This window comes from Vitis riparia, chromosome 11 (genome assembly GCF_004353265.1).
Source record: "Vitis riparia cultivar Riparia Gloire de Montpellier isolate 1030 chromosome 11, EGFV_Vit.rip_1.0, whole genome shotgun sequence".
Lineage (NCBI taxonomy): Eukaryota > Viridiplantae > Streptophyta > Magnoliopsida > Vitales > Vitaceae > Vitis > Vitis riparia.
This window is the reverse complement of record NC_048441.1, coordinates 12,726,222-12,744,794: the sequence shown is the minus strand read 5'-3', so window position 1 is coordinate 12,744,794 and position 18,573 is coordinate 12,726,222. Positions and strand designations below refer to the sequence as shown.

The following is an 18,573-nucleotide window of genomic DNA, read 5'->3' as shown; positions in this document are numbered from 1 at the left end:
ATCTCATATAAAGGGTTGGGAAATACCATAAGAGGTATGGTGTTATGACAATTCACTTGTCTTACTTTGATGTGGGTTGTGTGGTAGGGAAGAAACGTTAGGATTTTTTTAGGACAAGACAAGAACTTCGAAGGGTCTTTGGAATATCCTTCATTTCTTAGCCTCTTTTTAGACCACTTGTACCACAACTTTTAAGGGTATTCCCCTTAATATGATTCAACTTGATTAGATATTGGCATGTAGTTCCAAAGGTGTGGGCTAGCAAGGATTGATTGCTTTTTGTATGTTCCCATATGGGTTGTTGCACTTCATAGTTGTATAGATTCACTTAGTACTTTGGAGGTTCCTAGATACTTTTTGTGTAGATTTTTTAGAGGATTCCCCATTCTTCTATTTGTATTTATTCTTACTTACCTTAATATATTATATTGTTGTTTCTCATAAAAAAATAAAAAATAAATAAAAAGAAGTCTTTTTGTCCCTAACAGAAGAATAACCTTTATACAATTTTGCTTATCCTTATCACCCATTTATTTCTTTTTTATGGTTAAGGTCCCTTCCAAAATAGCACTGTAGCAATGTTTTCAGAATAAGATTGGTCATTGAATCAAAAAAGTTATCAATTTATGATCTAATGGTCGAACTAATTGTTGAACCGCAATCAGACCAACAATGTCATAAATATATAATTTATTAAAATTAAAAATAATTATAAAGCTTTTAAATATATATATATATATATATATAAAGAAATTTAAAAACCAATAATATTTATATTTAATCTTTGATATTATCAAATTCAATTATAGATAAATATAAATGTATTAGTATTTTAAATGTTATTAAATAAAACATGTATAATATTTAAATATGAAGATATATATTGCAAATAGAAGAAAAAATGTATTATTAAATTTACGTATTAAATGCCTAATTATTTTTTTAATTTCAAAAGATATTGCATGACTTATATTATTTTCATTTCTACTATTATAAAAAAAATTTAAAAACCCATGTTAATTATATATATTGTCTTGAAATTTTTAACAAAATACGTTCCTAGCCTAATAGTTTCAGCATCCCTTGTTGAGCATGTGATCCATGGTTCAAGCCTCCATTTTGCATATTTTGTGGAGATATCTCATAAACTGTCCATCCCACATTGATTTTGCATACTTGGTGGAGATTTCTCAGAAATTGTCCATCCCACATTGAAAATTGATGGAGGGGAAGAGGCGTTTAAAAACAACATCTAATAATGATGGGGTGTAGTGCATGAGAGGACTTGTTGGAGTCCATCAAGCAACCCAGTGTTCTCGGCTGACTCTTTTGCCCAAAAGAAAAAAAGGGTGGGGGGTAACCCTAAATCAGTTCACTAATTTAGCGGTTCAACCGCTAATTAGTTAGCTTTAATGCTAGTTCAATAGGTCCCTTGGCTCAAAATACGAATCAAAATGGATTAAGCTTTGGTTCGATTGGTTGAACCAATCAATCTAGTCTGGTTTTTAAAACATGCACTTCAACCGCTAATTAGTTAGGTTTAATGCTAGTTCAATAGGTCCCTTGGCTCAAAATACAAATCAAATTGGATTAGGCCCTAGTTTGATTGGTTGAATCAATCAATCTGGTCTGGTTTTTAAAACAATGCACTTTAGATTGAGAAATTATTGAGAGATTTTCTATTGTTGACAGTTGGAGAAGGAAAAAGAGACTGCCTCATTAGTAAAGACCAATTGTGTAAGCTTAAAAGGGAAGATGCGTTGGTTCAATAGGTCCCTTGGTTCAAAATACAAATCAAATTGGATTAGGCCCTAGTTTGATTGGTTGAATCAATCAATCTGGTCTGGTTTTTAAAACAATGCACTTTAGATTGAGAAATTATTGAGAGATTTTCTATTGTTGACAGTTGGAGAAGGAAAAAGAGACTGCCTCATTAGTAAAGACCAATTGTGTAAGCTTAAAAGGGAAGATGCGTTGGTTCAAGGAATATTTTTGTGAGGAATATAACTTTCTAAGGGAATTGATTGTGGAGGTTTTGGAGGGAGGATTATGTTTTATTGCATATGGTACTGAGCATCCAAGGGTTGCATTCCAATGGTTGGGATAATAACAATGGAGTCATGTGGTCGTACCATTGCCCTCAAAAATCCATTTTACAAGTTTTCTTTGATTTTTCCAATTATATCTTTTTTCTGTTGGTGATGGCATAAAGGTTTGCTTTTGAGAAAATTTGTGATAGGGAGTCTAGACGCTTTGCACTCGATTTCTTAACCTCTTTAGAATTGTGAGAGTGAGGGGCTCCTCTATTTTATCACTCTTGATTCTCTTTCTTCCTTTTTGGGTTGAAACTTCAATTGTCATGAAAACCTCACTAGTCTAGAAACTGAAGAATTCGAACTTAAGGTATTTCTTACATTAGTATTTATTGCTTCTTAGATTAGAGGGTTTGGTCATTGAATTTCTCAAGTTTATTTTCTATAAAGTCTTTCTTTTCAGCTCTTCCTTTCCTTACCAACTTCATTTGGAACTCTAAAGCCTCAACTAAGGCTAAGACCTTTGCATGGTTAGGCTAATGAGAGAGTCAAACCAATGATTTGCTATAGGTGAGGAGGCATTTTAAAGCTCTCAGCTTGAATCAATATATTATGTGCCTAAGAAGTGGAGAATCGACTAATCATCTATTTTTTACATTGCACAACGACTTCAAGTCTATGGAATAGGCTAGTTAGCATTGCTAAGACAGATTGGATTTCTGCCCTAGAGTGTGAATATGTTGTTTATTTCTTTTAGAGGGTTTGGGAATCCTTTTAGAGGAAGTGTACTTTGCATTGTTATGAATAATTTGAAGGGAGAGGAATGCAAGAATTTTTAAAGATGGATGAAGGACCTTAGAATCTATTTGGGATTTGTAACATTTCCATTCATCCTTCTAGAATTGTTCCTCTTCAGCTTTTAAGGGTACTTTATTGAATGTCCTGCCACTTGATTGGAATATGGTTTGCAAGTCATAGAGGTAGGTTGTAAGATCCTCTTAGTATGGACTCCTCCTCCATTGGGTTTGATTAAGTTAAACTTTGATGGGTGTGCTCTAGATAACCTAGGATTTGGTGGTGTGATTAGGGGTTACCTTGGTACAACATTAAAAGCTCTCTCTAAATTGGCAAGAGAGGATTAAGCTATTGAGGTAAAGATCTTAGCTCTTCTGCTGAGGCTTTGGATCTACCATTTTATTGGTGGAAGGACATTCAGCTATAGTCATCTCATGGGTGTCTAAGTTGGATAGAGGTCCTTGAAAATACAAGTAGTCAAATCCTAGACCCAGCTAGCATTTTGGTTTGTTACTTCTCTTGGTCCCCTCATTCAGGTAATGAGAATGTTGATCGTTTAGCTAAACACAGAGCCAAACAAATGGTTTCTTTTGTAGGGGATTTTTTTACCCCCTTGAGTTGTACATTGATCCATATTTTGTATATATTCTTCTCCTATGCTTATTCAATGTGGTTATTTTTCTACTCTTGTGAGCTTTTTCTCTTTTTGATCATGCTCTTTATTTTGGAAAGACTTCTCATCCTTCACTTGTACTTCAAAGTCTTATCAATAAATAGTTTGTTCTTAATCAAAAAAGAAAAAGAAAAATCAAGAATTCAATGGGGTAGCTAAAGTAAATATAGAAGGCACTTTTGTATTTTTGTTATGTTTTCATTAGTTAAGGATTCCAACAATTATATTATGATTCTGCAATGCCTTTTTCTCCCTTCACTTAGAAAGTATCCATTACTTAAAATTCTAGATTATTATGGATGCAGCTCTAGATGCAAATAAGGAACTTGATCCGAACGCATCTCCTGTCAATGTCGATCCAAGCCAATTCCACTGTTCAATGCACCAAGGGAAGGATAAAAAGGACACAAATTGCTGGACTACTCTGGATGGTGCAGGATTTATGATCAGAGGAAAGACTTACCTAGAAGATAATTATAAGGTGGGCTTTCATCCTCTTTAGAGTGAGTTTTTGCATTGCTCAACCATGCTTGTCCACTTGTATTGATGTGTTCTGTAACTTAATATGGTACTTCTAGGTATAAACAACAGTGAGCATTCACAATCTCTGCTCGTCAGTCTTCATATAGTACTACTCATCTCACTCTACTTGGTTTAGGTCTCTAATTTCTGTTTTCTAAAGTTGTAGTTTGAGTTTATTCCAGTCCTTTTTCTTTGCATCTTTTAATGCAAATACAACGATTTGATTTTTACTTGTGGCAGATACTTGTAATTTCTTTCTTCTTTTTTTTTTTTTTCTTCTAAGGGTATAGCTTCTTCTGTTATATATGTTATTAAGTTGTACATGCACCAGATTGCTTTGGTTGCTGCTGAAATATGATATTCAGTTATTCTACCGAATGTCTGTCAAATAATCTAAAACGTTTTCAGGTAATGGGAGGAGATCCCCTTCTCAAGCTCATAGCAGTTGATTGGTTTAAAGCTGATAATACAATGGATAGGATTGCATTGCATCCCAAATCTCTTGTTCAGGTAGGGGTCAGATTTCATTTTCTTTCTGTTTATATTATATGATATATATTTCATTTTTCTTCTTGTATATATATATTGATCAGAAACAAAAGATGTATTAATTATTAATTATGGATAAAAAGTATATGAGAAGGATGAGGGGTCCTCCACAATTTACAAAAAAATGATCAAACGATGTCTAAACTGCTCCACTATACAAGGAGACCTATACAAAATAGTTTAGTCCATATGCAAAAGTGTGAAACAGTTCCTAGTGCATCGCTTTACTTAAACCCCCTTATGTACATTCATTTAAAGTTTCTCCAGTTGCTAAGCAGAACCATAGCATTGATAAATTGTCTGTGATACTTCCTGAAGTTTAAGTTTCACATTACTTATCAAGGAAAGTGATTCCAATACCTTTGTTGAGATTCCTTCCTAAGCTCATACCGGTTGATCGGTTCAAGCTGATGATGCCATGAATTAGGCTGCACTATCTCTCCCAATTCCTTGTTTAGGTAGGGAACAGATTTCAGTTTTCTTGCCATTTGTATTATATGATAAGCAAATCATGAAAAAATGCCTATTGCATCATTTTACTTTAACACCCTCACCTAGTGGTTCAAAGTTTTCTCCCATTTGCATAGCAGACCTAGAAGAGTACTTTATAGTCTTTGATACTTCCAGGAGTTTAATATTCATACTACCTATCATGAAAGGTGATTTTAAAATCTTATGCCAACATAACATAACCCCAAAAAAAAATGAAGAAAGAAGAAACAAGGAAAGTGATTCCAAAACCTTTGTTGTATCATTTAAAGGGAAAACATCCTTCTTAACAAATGGATTCCCAAACCTTTGTTGATATCATTGTAAGGGAAAAATTTCTCCTTGACAATTCATTTTCTAGTTTTGAGTTTTGTAGCTTTTAGGAAGAAAACAGTGTATTTGATGTTTTACTAGCTAAAGCTTTAATGCAGACATGTTAGTTTAAGAACACAAAGATAAAATACATCCATAAGGTTTTAACGTGGTTTGACCAACCATACCTACATCCATGAATGATAGAGAATCATTCCACTATACCATAAAAAATATTATAAAGAACAAAAACTAAATACAATTATTGGATCCCGAAACATTCCATTTTCCCCACTCCTTGTGTTTACACCATGAACCATGAACTCCCTCACTCCACCATGTGTCTCATATCTCTATCTACCGCGTATAGTCTTCATAAACTCATCTTATCTCATAACCTTTTCCTCTCATGACTTAAAATATTTATAGAGATTCCCAATAAATTTTTTTTTTTGTACTTTATAAGAAAATCTAATATTACAATTGTTAAAGAGCATGATATGCATATTAAACCCAAATCCTGCAAGCTTAAGCTTTTAGGAAAATTGGTACTTCAACATGGTATGAGAGATTGGCTTTGCAAGAGGTCATGGGTTTGAGCCACCTCTTTGCAATTTGCATTTTCTCATTTGTTTTCGTTGGATATGAATCCAAATTTTTTCTGTTGGATGTGAATCCAAATGTTGTTTATCTCTCCATGCGTGGGTATGGGGTCGCACATGAGGGAGGGTGTTAAGAAGCAAGATATGCATATTAAACCCAGATCCTATAAGCTTAAGCTTCTAGGAAAATTGGTACTTCAACAACAATGACATGAGTATAGAAAGTATTTTATACAATATTCTTTACAAAAAAGAATCTATACCAATTAGGAATTTGAGACACTTTCTAACATTTGAGTGTACCATTTTTTTCTACGAAGTGAGACAAAAGTAAATATTATTGTTTAGTGTGGCTTAAATAATGCTTTTGTTGTCCCTTTTCAAACATTTCCTTGGATGGTGGAGGTCTTTTATGGTGTCCTTTCTCCTTCTTCTATGTACTTAATTCTTCTATTTTAACAAAATGGTGGAGGCAAATTATCCATGTAAAAGTGATCCAATAAATAAACAAACAATTGCCTCTTAAAGACTTTTAACTTGAAAGTTTTTGAAGCTTCTCTATAGCTTATTGGTCTAACTATCCTGTTTTAATTCTATACCTGCAACTACTAATCAAAAAAATTCTATGCCTGCAACTTCTTTATAACTACGCCCATTCCAAGAATTCAAAAAATAACCAAAGGCCTTGTTACTTTACTGCTTTTTGCTCCCCTACTAAAAAAGAGTTTAACCTACACTTGTCTTGGTCAGCCATTTGAGAAAGTTTGGAGCATCCCAACTGCCAGAGGCAGGGTCTGCCTGGTGGCTGCTGAATCTGTTTGGTATGATCCTGTTGGCTGCTCATGTTAATGGATGCCACATAATTTTTTCATAAAGCCACTAGTAGCATTAGCATCTCCTTTCTAACTTTCATATTCTTACTAATTTTCCAGTTTATTCTAGTTATTTAAAGCAATTATGACCTTAGGTGCATCTTGCAAGACATTGCTAAAACATCTAGTGTGAGGTTTCCCCAGGCTTGAAAAATCATATATTTTACTTGAGAATACCCTTAGATTTTCACTATTTAATAATTTCTGCATCTAATTGTTCCTTTCTCAATTTCAGTGCGAAGCTGGAAAAAAGCTCCCATTTATTCTCATCATTAATCTTCAGGTATGTATAAGAATATCTATTATTCAATAAGTGTGATACCATGTATGATTCAGAGATCTATGGGCACCTTTTCTAATTCTTTTAAGTTGTAAATGATAAGTGTATTGTCGCTGCTATGGAGTTTATTCTCTAGTTATATAAATTTAAAAAAAAAAAAAATCATAGTAGGTCCTTTATATAATTTCACATTTGAGTTTCATTGTTGTGTGCAATGAACAATTTGAAGGATTGGAACATTTTACATTGTGGCTGGTTGTCAAAATTATAGCTGCAGATTAGAGATATCCATTTTTCCTTTTTTTTTTTTTTTTTTTGTTTCAAATCAGAAACAAGATAATTCATTGCATTGAACCTACTAAGTTCAATGAATATGATAAAGGATGAGAAATCCTTCCAAGATTTAGTAAAAAACTTACTAACAAGAAAAAGTATGTTTATGCCTCCAAAAGAAAGCAAAACAAATTGCAGATGGAAACCAAAACAATGTATAATCCAAAAGCATTAAGCATCTCGAGGATGTGAAAAATCCCCAACAAAGAATACCAAGTGTGTAGCCCCTCACTTGTCTAAATGATCCTTGTGTTTGTTAGCAACATATTGAATCCAAGAAAAAGGACATCTCAAATTGCTTGCAGCATCCATGTTTTTGTGTTTTTTTTTTTTTTTGGATCCCTCATCATATCTTCATGGACCCCTTTCTCTGTTGGACCCCCATGAAATGGGAATACCAAAGCCTCCGTCTGAAAATCACAAAGATTTGGCTTGTGATAACCCTCTAAAATAGCTTCAATTTTTCCTTCAGTAGCCATACTTTCTCCTACTGGTTTAGAAAATGCTCTAAGTTTAGTATCACAATGATCTCGAAACACTCCTCTAATCCCAAGTTGTCCTGGATTACCCATGGAACGTTCATCAAAGTCAAATTTTATGGAGCCCGCAATAGGTGGAAACCACTTTGTGATTCCAATCTAGTATTAACAAACTTAAAGTGAATCCAACAAAATGCATCTGTGACAGAGGTGCCAAAAAAATTATAGAAATGAACCAGTTGCTGAACAAAGTAAAAGAATGAATCAAGTTTCATAGAGTCATGATAGATCTCCATCTGTCCTCAAAGAACACGCTGATATTAGCCACACGTCATAAAACCTGACCTCCAAAACCTCTTTGTCACACTTTTAGGGGAACCCAATCAATCCCAGAAAGTTTGAATGGGTTATGCTGGAGTACCAAAACTATTGGATAGTGTCACAGTGATAGAAACAAAAGGCTTTAAAGGCCTCCTCTTCTAGAACTTGTAATTGGTATTAACATTTTTATTAGGAAAAAGCAACATGAATACCTCAATCTTAGAGTGGCTTTTGGATTTTAAATGAAATTGGTTGGAAGGAAAAGCATCCAATTAACAGAAGGGAACGAGGCTCAAAGAAAGGAACAGATTGAGAAAATGCCTAACAAGGTCAAAGACCAGACACTCACATCTGGAAAAATGGTGAAAGATATAGAGCAGTGAGTAGATGAGATATGCTAGCTGTTGAAAAGGAAAACCGATTATAGAATAAGATATATAGACTGAAAATTAGGGAGTTCCCTTTCTTGTATAGTTGGCCCATGATTTCCTATGATTACCTAATTCTTAGGCTAGTACATAGAAGTTTCCTCCTTTTTTCCCTATTTTGTCCATAATCACTGTTGAGAGAGAGAAAGAAAGAAGAAAAACCTTAATTCTCATTCATATAATATCTACTTACAATTGAGAGATATATATATATACAAGGCTAGGAGTCCTAACTACCATACATGTGACCTATATTAACAAGGAAAGATTATATACTATAAATACATTATATTCAACACTCCCCCTTAAGCTGGAGCATATACGTCATATGCACCAAGCTTGTTACAAATATATTTAATTCTAGGACCTCTGAGAGATTTAGTGAAGATGTCTGCTAGTTGATCATTTGAATTAACAAAACTTGTAGCAACACATCCTGATGCGATCTTCTCTCTAATGAAATGACAGTCAACTTCAATATGCTTGGTCCTTTCATGAAGGACTGGATTGGATGCAATATGTAATGCGGCCTGGTTATCACAGATGAGTTTCATCTGTTCATCCTTTCCAAATCTCAACTCCCGAAGAAGATGTCTCAACCATATGAGTTCACATGTTGCCAAAGCCATAGCTCGATACTCGGCTTCAGCGCTAGATCTGGCCACTACATCTTGTTTCTTACTCTTCCAAGATATTAGATTACCTCCAATAAAAACACAGTACCCTGAAGTGGAACGTTTATCTGTGGGTGAGCCAGCCCAATCTGCATCTGTGTAACCAACAACCTGAGTATGACCTCTGTTCTCGTACAACACACCTTGGCCTGGTGTACTTTTGATATATCGAAGAATGCGGATTACGGCATCCCAATGGCTATCACATGATGACTGTAGGAATTGACTAACAACACTCACAGGAAAAGAAATGTCTGGACAAGTAATGGTGAGATAGTTCAATTTACCTACGAGCCGTCGATATCTCCCGGGGTCTCCTAAAGGTTCCCCCTGTCCTGGTACAAGTTTGACATTCGGATCCATAGGTGTGTCTACCGGTTTACAGTCTAACATACTGGTTTCTTCCAGGATGTCTAAAGCATACTTCCTTTGGGAAAGGACCACACCAGAACTGGATTGAGCTATCTCAATTCCCAAGAAATACTTGAGTTTCCCCAAGTCTTTGGTCTGAAAGTGGGTAAAAAGATGTTGCTTTAGTTTCTGAATACCATCTTGATCACTGCCTGTAATGACGATGTCGTTCACATAAACAACCAGATAAATACACTGCCCCAAGGAGTTATGATGATAGAAAACTGAATGGTCTGCTGTATTGCGAAGCATGCCAAACTCTTGAACAACAGAACTAAAACGGCCAAACCATGCTCGAGGAGATTGTTTCAAGCCATATACAGAACGGCGTAACCTGCACACTAAACCAGACTCCCCCTAAGCAACAAAACCAGGAGGTTGCTCCATATAAACTTCCTCGGCAAGATCACCATGAAGGAAGACATTTTTAATATCCAACTGATAAAGAGGCCAAGAACACATAGCAGCCATGGAGAGAAGCAAGCGGACAGAAGCAATCTTGGCAACAGAGGAAAATGTGTCACCATAATCAGAACCATAAACCTGAGTATAGCCTTTAGCAACTAAGCGGGGCTTAAGGCGATCAACCTGACCATCAGGACCAACCTTAATCGCATAGACCCAACGACAACCAACTGTAGATTTACCAGAGGGTAAAACAACAAGATCCCAAGTGCCATTAGAGTGCAGAGCAGTCATTTCATCCACCATTGCCTGTCGCCAGCCTGGATGGGAAAGAGCTTCATGGCTGCTCTTTGGAAGAGAAACAGAGGATATAGCAGAAACAAAAGCAGAATAAGGTGAAGATGATCGATGATAACTCAAAAAATTGTAAATAGGATGAGGATTACGAGTAGAGCGAGTACCTTTCCGAACTGCAATGGTTAAGTCATTAGGAGAAGGCAGAGCCGGGGCAAGTGAAGCCAAAGGGATAGGAAGTGAGTCAGCAGGTGCCTCAGCAAAAGGGAGGAGCAACGACACGAGGGCGACGATGATAAACCTGAAGTGGTCGAGGAGGCATAGCATCAAGTGGGGAGACAATGGGAATGGGCAAGACTTCAGAAACAGGAAGAGACTCAGAAGTGGTGGAAAAGAATGGTGAGTCCTCAAAGAAGGTGACATCAGCGGAGATAAAGTATCGATGAGTTTCAAAGGAATAACAACGATAACCCTTCTGAAGTCTGGAATATCCCAAGAAGAGGCACTTCATGGCTTTGGCGGAAAGCTTGTCCTGTCCAGGAGTGAGAATATGAACAAAGCATGTACAACCAAAGACACGAGGAGGAAGGAAATAAAGTGGTTGGTCAGGGAAGAGAAGGGAGTGAGGAATCTGATCGTGTAAGACAGAGGAGGGCATATGATTAATCAAATAACAAGCGGTAAGAACAGCGTCCCCCCAAAAATGAAAAGGAACATTACTATGGAGGAGGATAGTACGAGTTGTCTCAACAAGATGTCGATTCTTGCGTTCAGCTACCCCATTTTGTTGAGGAGTATGAGCACAAGAAGACTGATGAAGAATCCCATGATGAGACATAAACGAAATAAATGGGGCTGAAAAATATTCCCTGGCATTGTCACTGCGTAACACACGAATAGAAATATTGAACTAGATTTGGATTTCAGCATAAAATTTCTGGAAAATAGAGAATATCTCAGCTCGATTTTTCATTAAAAATAACCAAGTACATCGAGAATAGTCATCAATGAAAGTGACAAAATACTGAAATCCTAAAGTAGACGCAGTCCGACAAGGACCCCAAACGTCAGTGTGGACAAGCTCAAAAGGAGACTTTGCCCGGTTATTCAAATGCTTTGGGAACGAGACACGAGTATGTTTCCTAAGCTGACATGACTCACACGGAAGCGACGACAAAGTGGAAAAACGAGGGACCATCTTCTGGAACTTGGAGAGACTAGGGTGGCCTAGACGATTGTGAATGAGGAGAGGAGCATCAGTGGAAATGCAAACTGCAGGAGATGAATCCGAGGTGAGGTGATAGAGGCCTTGAGACTCACGTCCTATGCCAATCGTCTTCCCCGTACTCCGGTCCTGTAAGGTCACAAATTTATCAGAAAAAGTAATAGAGCAATTAAGAGTACGAGTGATTTTGCTGATGGAAATAAGATTAAAAGGACATTCAGGAGTATAAAGGACAGAAGTGAGAGGTAGAGAAGGCAGAGGAAGGGCCAAACCAATACCTTTAGCCACAGTTTGAGAACCATTAGCTAAGGTAGCAGTAGGTAAAGCAGAGGTAGTAGTAATAGAGGAGGAAAGATCCTTATTACCAGATAAGTGATTAGAAGCTCCATAATCTAGAATCCGGGGTCCAAGAGAAGATGTGTGGGTAAGGCAGGCAGAGGCATTACCAGGTTGGGCAACAGAGGCAACAGAAGCCTGAGATGCGAAAAAGCTCGGAGGCTGAGGCAGCAGAGAATCAAAGGACTGGGCCACATGGGCAGTGCGAGGAGGTCGTCCATGTAACTGATAGCAACGATCGCGAGTGTGGCCAAGTTTATTGCAATAGGTGCAATGAGGACGTTGACCTCTACCTCGGGTACCACTGCGGCCTCCTCGAGAGCTAGTTTGAGAAACTAATACAGAAGAATCTGAAGTGCTATCAAATGGCAAAGTTTGAGTGGAGGAGATACGGAGGAGGCGAGCAAACACATCATCCAAGGACGGAACTGATGAACTACCAAGAATCTGATCGTGGACAAGCTCAAGATCCGGACGGAGGCCAAATAAGAACTATGAAGAACTTGTTAAGCTGTGTTTGTTGAACCCCAACATCAGGAGTAAGAGGCATCACAGTTAAGAACTCTTCCTTAAGAGAGGCAATCTAGCCAATATAAGTAGATAGATCCAAGTCCTGTTGGCTGATATGGACAATAGCAGAAGCCACCTTATAAAGACGTTGGATATCATTCGTGTATAATCCTTTGGCCTGAGTCCAAAATTTAAAACAAGTTTTGTAGGCCCGAAGATGAAGAAGAATCTTGGGATCAACCGATTGCCATAATACACTACATAACTGTGCATCTATCTTCCTCCACTGTACGCGGTCAACCTCAGGGATATCTGCCTCCTGTGTAATCAAGTGATCCTCATATCCTTGACCTATAAACCAAAGTTTAACAGAGGCAGACCAGGAAAGATAATTTTCACTGCCAACCAATTTCTCTGAAGTAATCATAAGAGATCCAGATATGACAGAGGAAAATGGAAGTTTTAGTAGCCATATCCACTTATCTGGAGAATGAAGTATGTTTGGATCGAAAAGAGCCCTAATACGGCTTCAAATTGCGGTGTGGCACCACCGAAAAAGGGAGACGGCCTCAGATCGCAGCGTGGTACCACCAGAAAGGTAGAAGAACACTTCCCAAGGCACGTGCAGGGATTGGAGTGGAGAAAAAGTAGTCGGAGCTTCGCCGGAAAAACTATTTGGAGGGCCGACGGAGACAAAAATCCCCAAAAGAGGTACGTGCAGGGCTCGGATGGGAGAACCAGGGAGGTAGGGAGGCTGGTCGGCGTTAGGTGAAGCTGGAGGAGGAGGCGAGTCGCCGGAAAAGGCCTCACGTGCCCTCACGCGCCGGAGCGTGAGATGCAACCGCCGTCGGAAAATTGCGCGTGGATGCTCTTTTGGTGTCGGTGCCTTCACAAAAGTTGGAGATCTCCTCCAGGCGCTCCTTCTAGTATGGTCGGTGTTGGAAAAACACGTCGTCAGAAGTTCACCGGAAAAGTTCGCCGGCGGTGAGTGGTTTCTGTCGACGATCCGACTGACCGAAAAGTATTGGGAGATGGGAAAGGTGACCGGAATGAAACACGGTCACCGGAAGGTTTCCCGGAGTTGATGACACGGGAGACATGAAAGAATTAGGTTTTCTTCCTTGGCTCTGATACCATGTTGAGAGAGAGAAAGAAAGAAGAAAAACCTTAATTCTCATTCATATAATATCTACTTACAATTGAGAGATATATATATATATATACAAGGCTAGGAGTCCTAACTACCATACATGTGACCTATATTAACAAGGAAAGATTATATACTATAAATACATTATATTCAACAATCACAATATATTGCGATACATTTTTTCAATACAGAATGAAAAAGAGATAAAAATGGTATTCCTTTTCTTCTAATTATTCTTCATGGTTTCAGAGCCCCAGGGCTTTTGGGCAGTTTCCTTTTTTTGGTTTCCCTTCAACACCAAGTTATCCCCAAAAACATGATTTGGTCACAATGCTAGATTGTTCCCTGTGAAGCCCATTTGATTTTTAATCGCAAAAAATTCTACCTCTGTTGCTTAGTCTCAATCCACCATGTTCGAAAGATCTGGTGCCAACTTCTCTCCCCATAGTTCGGACAAGATCACCAACTATTGCTGGAAATCAATTCAAAGATAATCAGAATCTCCAGTTCCCTTCAAACTGAATGGTAGTGACTGCCATAAGTGGTCCCAATAGATCAAGACTTTCATCAAAGGAAGAGGAAAGCTGAATCACCTTCTTTAGCTTGAACCAAGCAAGCAAGGTCCCAGGTTCAATTCTTGGGATGAAGAAGATCCCATGGTCATGTCTTGGTTGTGGAATGTTATTAAACCAGAGATTTGCAAGACTTGGCATGTTTCTCACTACTTCTTGGGAGATTTGGGAAGCCTTGTTGTAGACTTATTCAAATCTAGACATGAAGGAAGTATTAGATGTTCTCAAAAGAGAAAAGTTTCACGCCAATATGAAGAAGTGCAGCTGGTGTCAATGTGGGATGGTGATGACTATAGTTGTGGCATTAGAGGTCCAGCACTCTTGGCGATGACGGAAGTACGTCGAAGGTTAGGCACTTTTGATTTCCGATGAAATCTACAATGTAAGGAACGCCTGTAGAAGGAAAAATCTTTGGTTACAACAACAACGATGGTGTGATTCCACTCTCATGATGAGTTTGCAATAGCGCGAGGGTGGATATTTGAGGGAAAGAGAAGGTCGATGGCAAGGACGATCCCAGGGCCACAACGAGGCTGTGACGTGATCTCAATGGTGCAATAGTGAGACTAGGCGAAGACAAAGCCAACTGGAAGGGGTGACGACGAGGTCTCTGAAGACGGTGGAATTTCACCAGCACAAGGAAATCAAAGGCATGAGGATGGCACAAAGGTGAAGGCGACGATGTGATGATAGCACTGTGAGGTCGTGACACTAAAGAAAACCCATGATGCACTTTCTATTGCAAAAGGGGCACAATTCAGACAAAAGAAACCTTTAAAGGTCAACAATGAAGGTCAACATTGAACTTTAAACTCGAAAATTAAGGCCAAAGAAACTTCTTCTCTTCCCAGATTCACAAGCCTAAGGCTCCAATACCATGTAAAAGAAGAGAGAGAGAGAATAAAAGGTATAGAATTCTTTTTCTCGATTCATTTTAACTTGTATAGTGACCCATATATATATACACATATTCCTAACACCAAAATTAGTAACCTTCCTAACCGAGTTACATCAAATCCCTTTGTTTACGGGATTGTCCTAATTCACTTTCCAATTACAATATCATACAGCTATGACTTTCTAATTTCATTCTTCTCCAGCTTTGATTCTCTTAAGGATCTTTATCCTAGTGACCCTTTCTTTGGTTCAATTTGGAAGGATTATACTAATAGGCAGCCAGGAAAGAATTTGTTGCATGATGGCTTCCTATTCAAAGGGAATCAAATTTGTGCTCTAGATTGTTAAAATAAGGGAAAAGATCATTCAAGACATGCATGGTGGAAGCTTAGGAGGACATTTTGGGCAAGATAAGACATATGCTATGATTGAACAGAAGTTTTTTTGGCCAAAAATGAGGAGGGATGTTTACAAATTTGTTAAAAGATGTCAAACATGTCAAGAATCAAAGGGAAAAGTTCAAAATACAGGTTTGTATGCTCTACTACCGGTTCCTATAGCTCCTTGGGAAGATGTAAATGTGGACTTTGTGGTGGGATTGCCTAGAAGTCAACGGGGAATGGATTCCGTCTTTATGGTGGTTGATAGATTTTAAAAAATGTCTCATTTCATTTGTTACAATTAGACTATGGATGCATCAAATATAGCAAATCTCTACTTTAGAGAGGTGGTGCGATTGCATGGAGTTCCAAAATCAATCACCTCAGATCAAGACTTCAAGTTTCTTTCTCATTTTTGGACAACTTTATGGAAGAAGTTTGGAACTAGGCTACAGTATAGGACTTCCTATCATCCTCAAACAAATGGATAAACTGAGGTTGTCAATAGAAGTTTGGGTGATTTATTGAGGTGTTTGGTTGGAGAAAATCCTAAGCAATGGGAAGTTGTGGCTGCACAAGCAGAATTTGCTTATAACTATTCCAAGAATCAAACTATAGGCAAAAGTCCTTTTGAAGTTATTTATGGGAAGCAACCAATGCATCTTTATGATTTAGCTCCTTTACCAGAAATGGGATGAAATAGCTTAAATGGTGAAAACATGGCTGACTTAATGAAAAAACTGCATGAAGAAATCAGATTGAAGATTAAGGAGTCGAATGCAAAGTATAAGAAATATGCAGATCAAAAGAGATGTAGCCAAAGCTTTCAAGAAGGCGACATGATGGTGTAACTACACATGGAAAGATTTTCAGTTGGCTCTTATTCCAAGCTAAGTAAAAGAAAGATAGGACCCTAAAAAATCATCAAGAAGATTGAGGAGAATGCTTATGTGGTTGATCTGCCAAAACATATGGGAATAGATTCAACATTCAACATTTTGGATTTATATTCGTACACTGGTGAGAATGTAAAAGAGGCTTCCAGTAGCACCAAACTTGAGAACAAGCTTCTTCTTAGGAGGAGAGAATGATACAGTCATTAATAGACAATTTATGGCAAGTTCAAAAACATCAAAGGTTTGCATGGGAAAAGTTTATTATTAAATTAGAAGTCAAAAGGTTCGTTTTTTGTTATTAAAGGTTACTAATTATGTCTTGGAAACCTTCAAAAAGTAGTTGAGGTTTATCATTATAAAAGGGAAGAACTTACTAATTGTAAGGACTTTTGATGATTATCCAGGAAAAATAAATAAATAAAGTGATTAACTGGAACTTTCTGGTTTCAGCTTATGCAAAGGGTTTTTCCTAGATTTTTCCTTAAGAAATCTTGGCTCTAACGTTGTTTGGAGTAACTTGGTTTTAGTCTACTTGGTTAGTAGCTATAATAGCCTTTTAATTTTCACCAAGTAAGGAAGATGCATCGGTGGATCATGGTAGATAGCAACTTGTAGTAGGGAAATTAATCTACTTGTCATACACTAGATTGGATATAACTTATATGGTGGGTGTGTTAAGTCAGTTTATGCACTCATCCAAATAGATACACATGGATGCAATCCGTAGAGTGCTTGGGTATCTGAAAACAACACCTAGAAAAGGCATTCTCTTCAGAAAATTGAAAGAATGGACGTTGATTGGGCAAGTTCGGTTATAGATTGAAGGTCAACATCATAGTAGTTTTTTTTTTATAAATAAAACCACAGAAACTTTATTAAAAAAAGGGAGCTAAAAAGCACCCGAAGCATACAGGGAGTATACACGAGATGCCAAAATACAAAAAGCACACAAAAAGGCAAACACTCACCAGCCCTCAACTAGAATCCAATCAATCAACAAAATTAATTAAAGAACGGGGTCCTCCATCTAAACAAAACTTAGCCCAAGAAAAGAGATTACAAACAAAAGAATTTTTCATTCTTTGAATCGACAAAACCTCATTATCAAAAACTATCATGTTTCTTTCTTTCCAAACCGTCCAAAATAAACAGAGAGCAGCTGCCCGCCAAGCCTTTCCATGTTTCTTATCCACAAAGGAAGCGGACCATCCTATTAGAGTGTCTAACCATAAGCGGGAGGACCCAATTAACACCAAACAAAGAAAACACAAGATCCCACAAAACCCTCGCCTAGAGGCAATGAATAAGGATGTGATTTATCGTCTCCTCTTCATCACAACACAAGAAGCACCTGTTTGCTAAAATCCAGCCCCTCCTCTTGAGTTGATTTTAGGTTAGAACCTTCCCCTAAGAAGCTTTCCAAGCAAAAAAACCCACCTTTGTAGGCACACAAGGGCTCCAAATGATGTTTCACGGAAACAGGGCTGCACAACTAGATTCAAGAGTATTGTAAAGGGATTTTACAGAAAATATCCCATTCTTCGAAGCTTTCCACAACACTCTATCCTCCAACCTAGCAACTAGCCTCTTTCCTTGAAGGGTCGAGAGGAGCCTCTCCACCGCCTCCACCTCCCAATCATTAAAGGATCTAGAGAAACAGGGAATCCAAACCACCACCCCCCCCCCCCCCCCCCCCCAATCCCCCACAGAATCCCAACAATCTGCTACCCACGCATCTTGAGAGACCATTAAGGCAAACAAAGAAGGAAAAGCCTCGCACAAGGAAATATTTTTACACCATATGTCCTTCCAAAATCTCACCCTTCTAGCATCCTCCACAGCGAAGGAAACATTTTTAAACAACAAAAGACCTTCCTTTCTAATTTCCTTCCAAAACCCCACCTCATAGCCCTCCCTAACCTCACAAGAAATCCACCTTCCACCTTCTTCCCCAAACTTCCTACTAATAATAAGCTTCCAAAAGGACTTCCTTTCAACCGCAAAGCACCAACTCCATTTGCACAAAAGGGCCCTATTGAGAATAGAAAGATTTCTAATCCCCAAACCGCCCTTCTTTTTATGGGAACAAACCACAGCCCATTTTACAAGATGGGGCCTCTTCTCCAACACTCCCC

General features: G+C 37.9%; 1 protein-coding gene across 3 annotated transcripts in view; it reads left to right on the top strand.

Annotated features, from left to right (window-relative positions):
- The window catches only part of LOC117925044 (protein ENHANCED DISEASE RESISTANCE 2), a 130,202-nt gene that overhangs the window by 78,729 nt on the left and 32,900 nt on the right, over nt 1–18,573 (top strand). For all 3 annotated transcript variants that reach the window (XM_034843854.1, XM_034843855.1, XM_034843856.1), the window contains exons 16-18: nt 3,807–3,982; nt 4,432–4,533; nt 7,083–7,130. In XM_034843854.1, the coding sequence (XP_034699745.1) occupies nt 3,807–3,982; nt 4,432–4,533; nt 7,083–7,130 (326 nt within the window). The remainder of the gene's footprint in view (nt 1–3,806; nt 3,983–4,431; nt 4,534–7,082; nt 7,131–18,573) is intronic.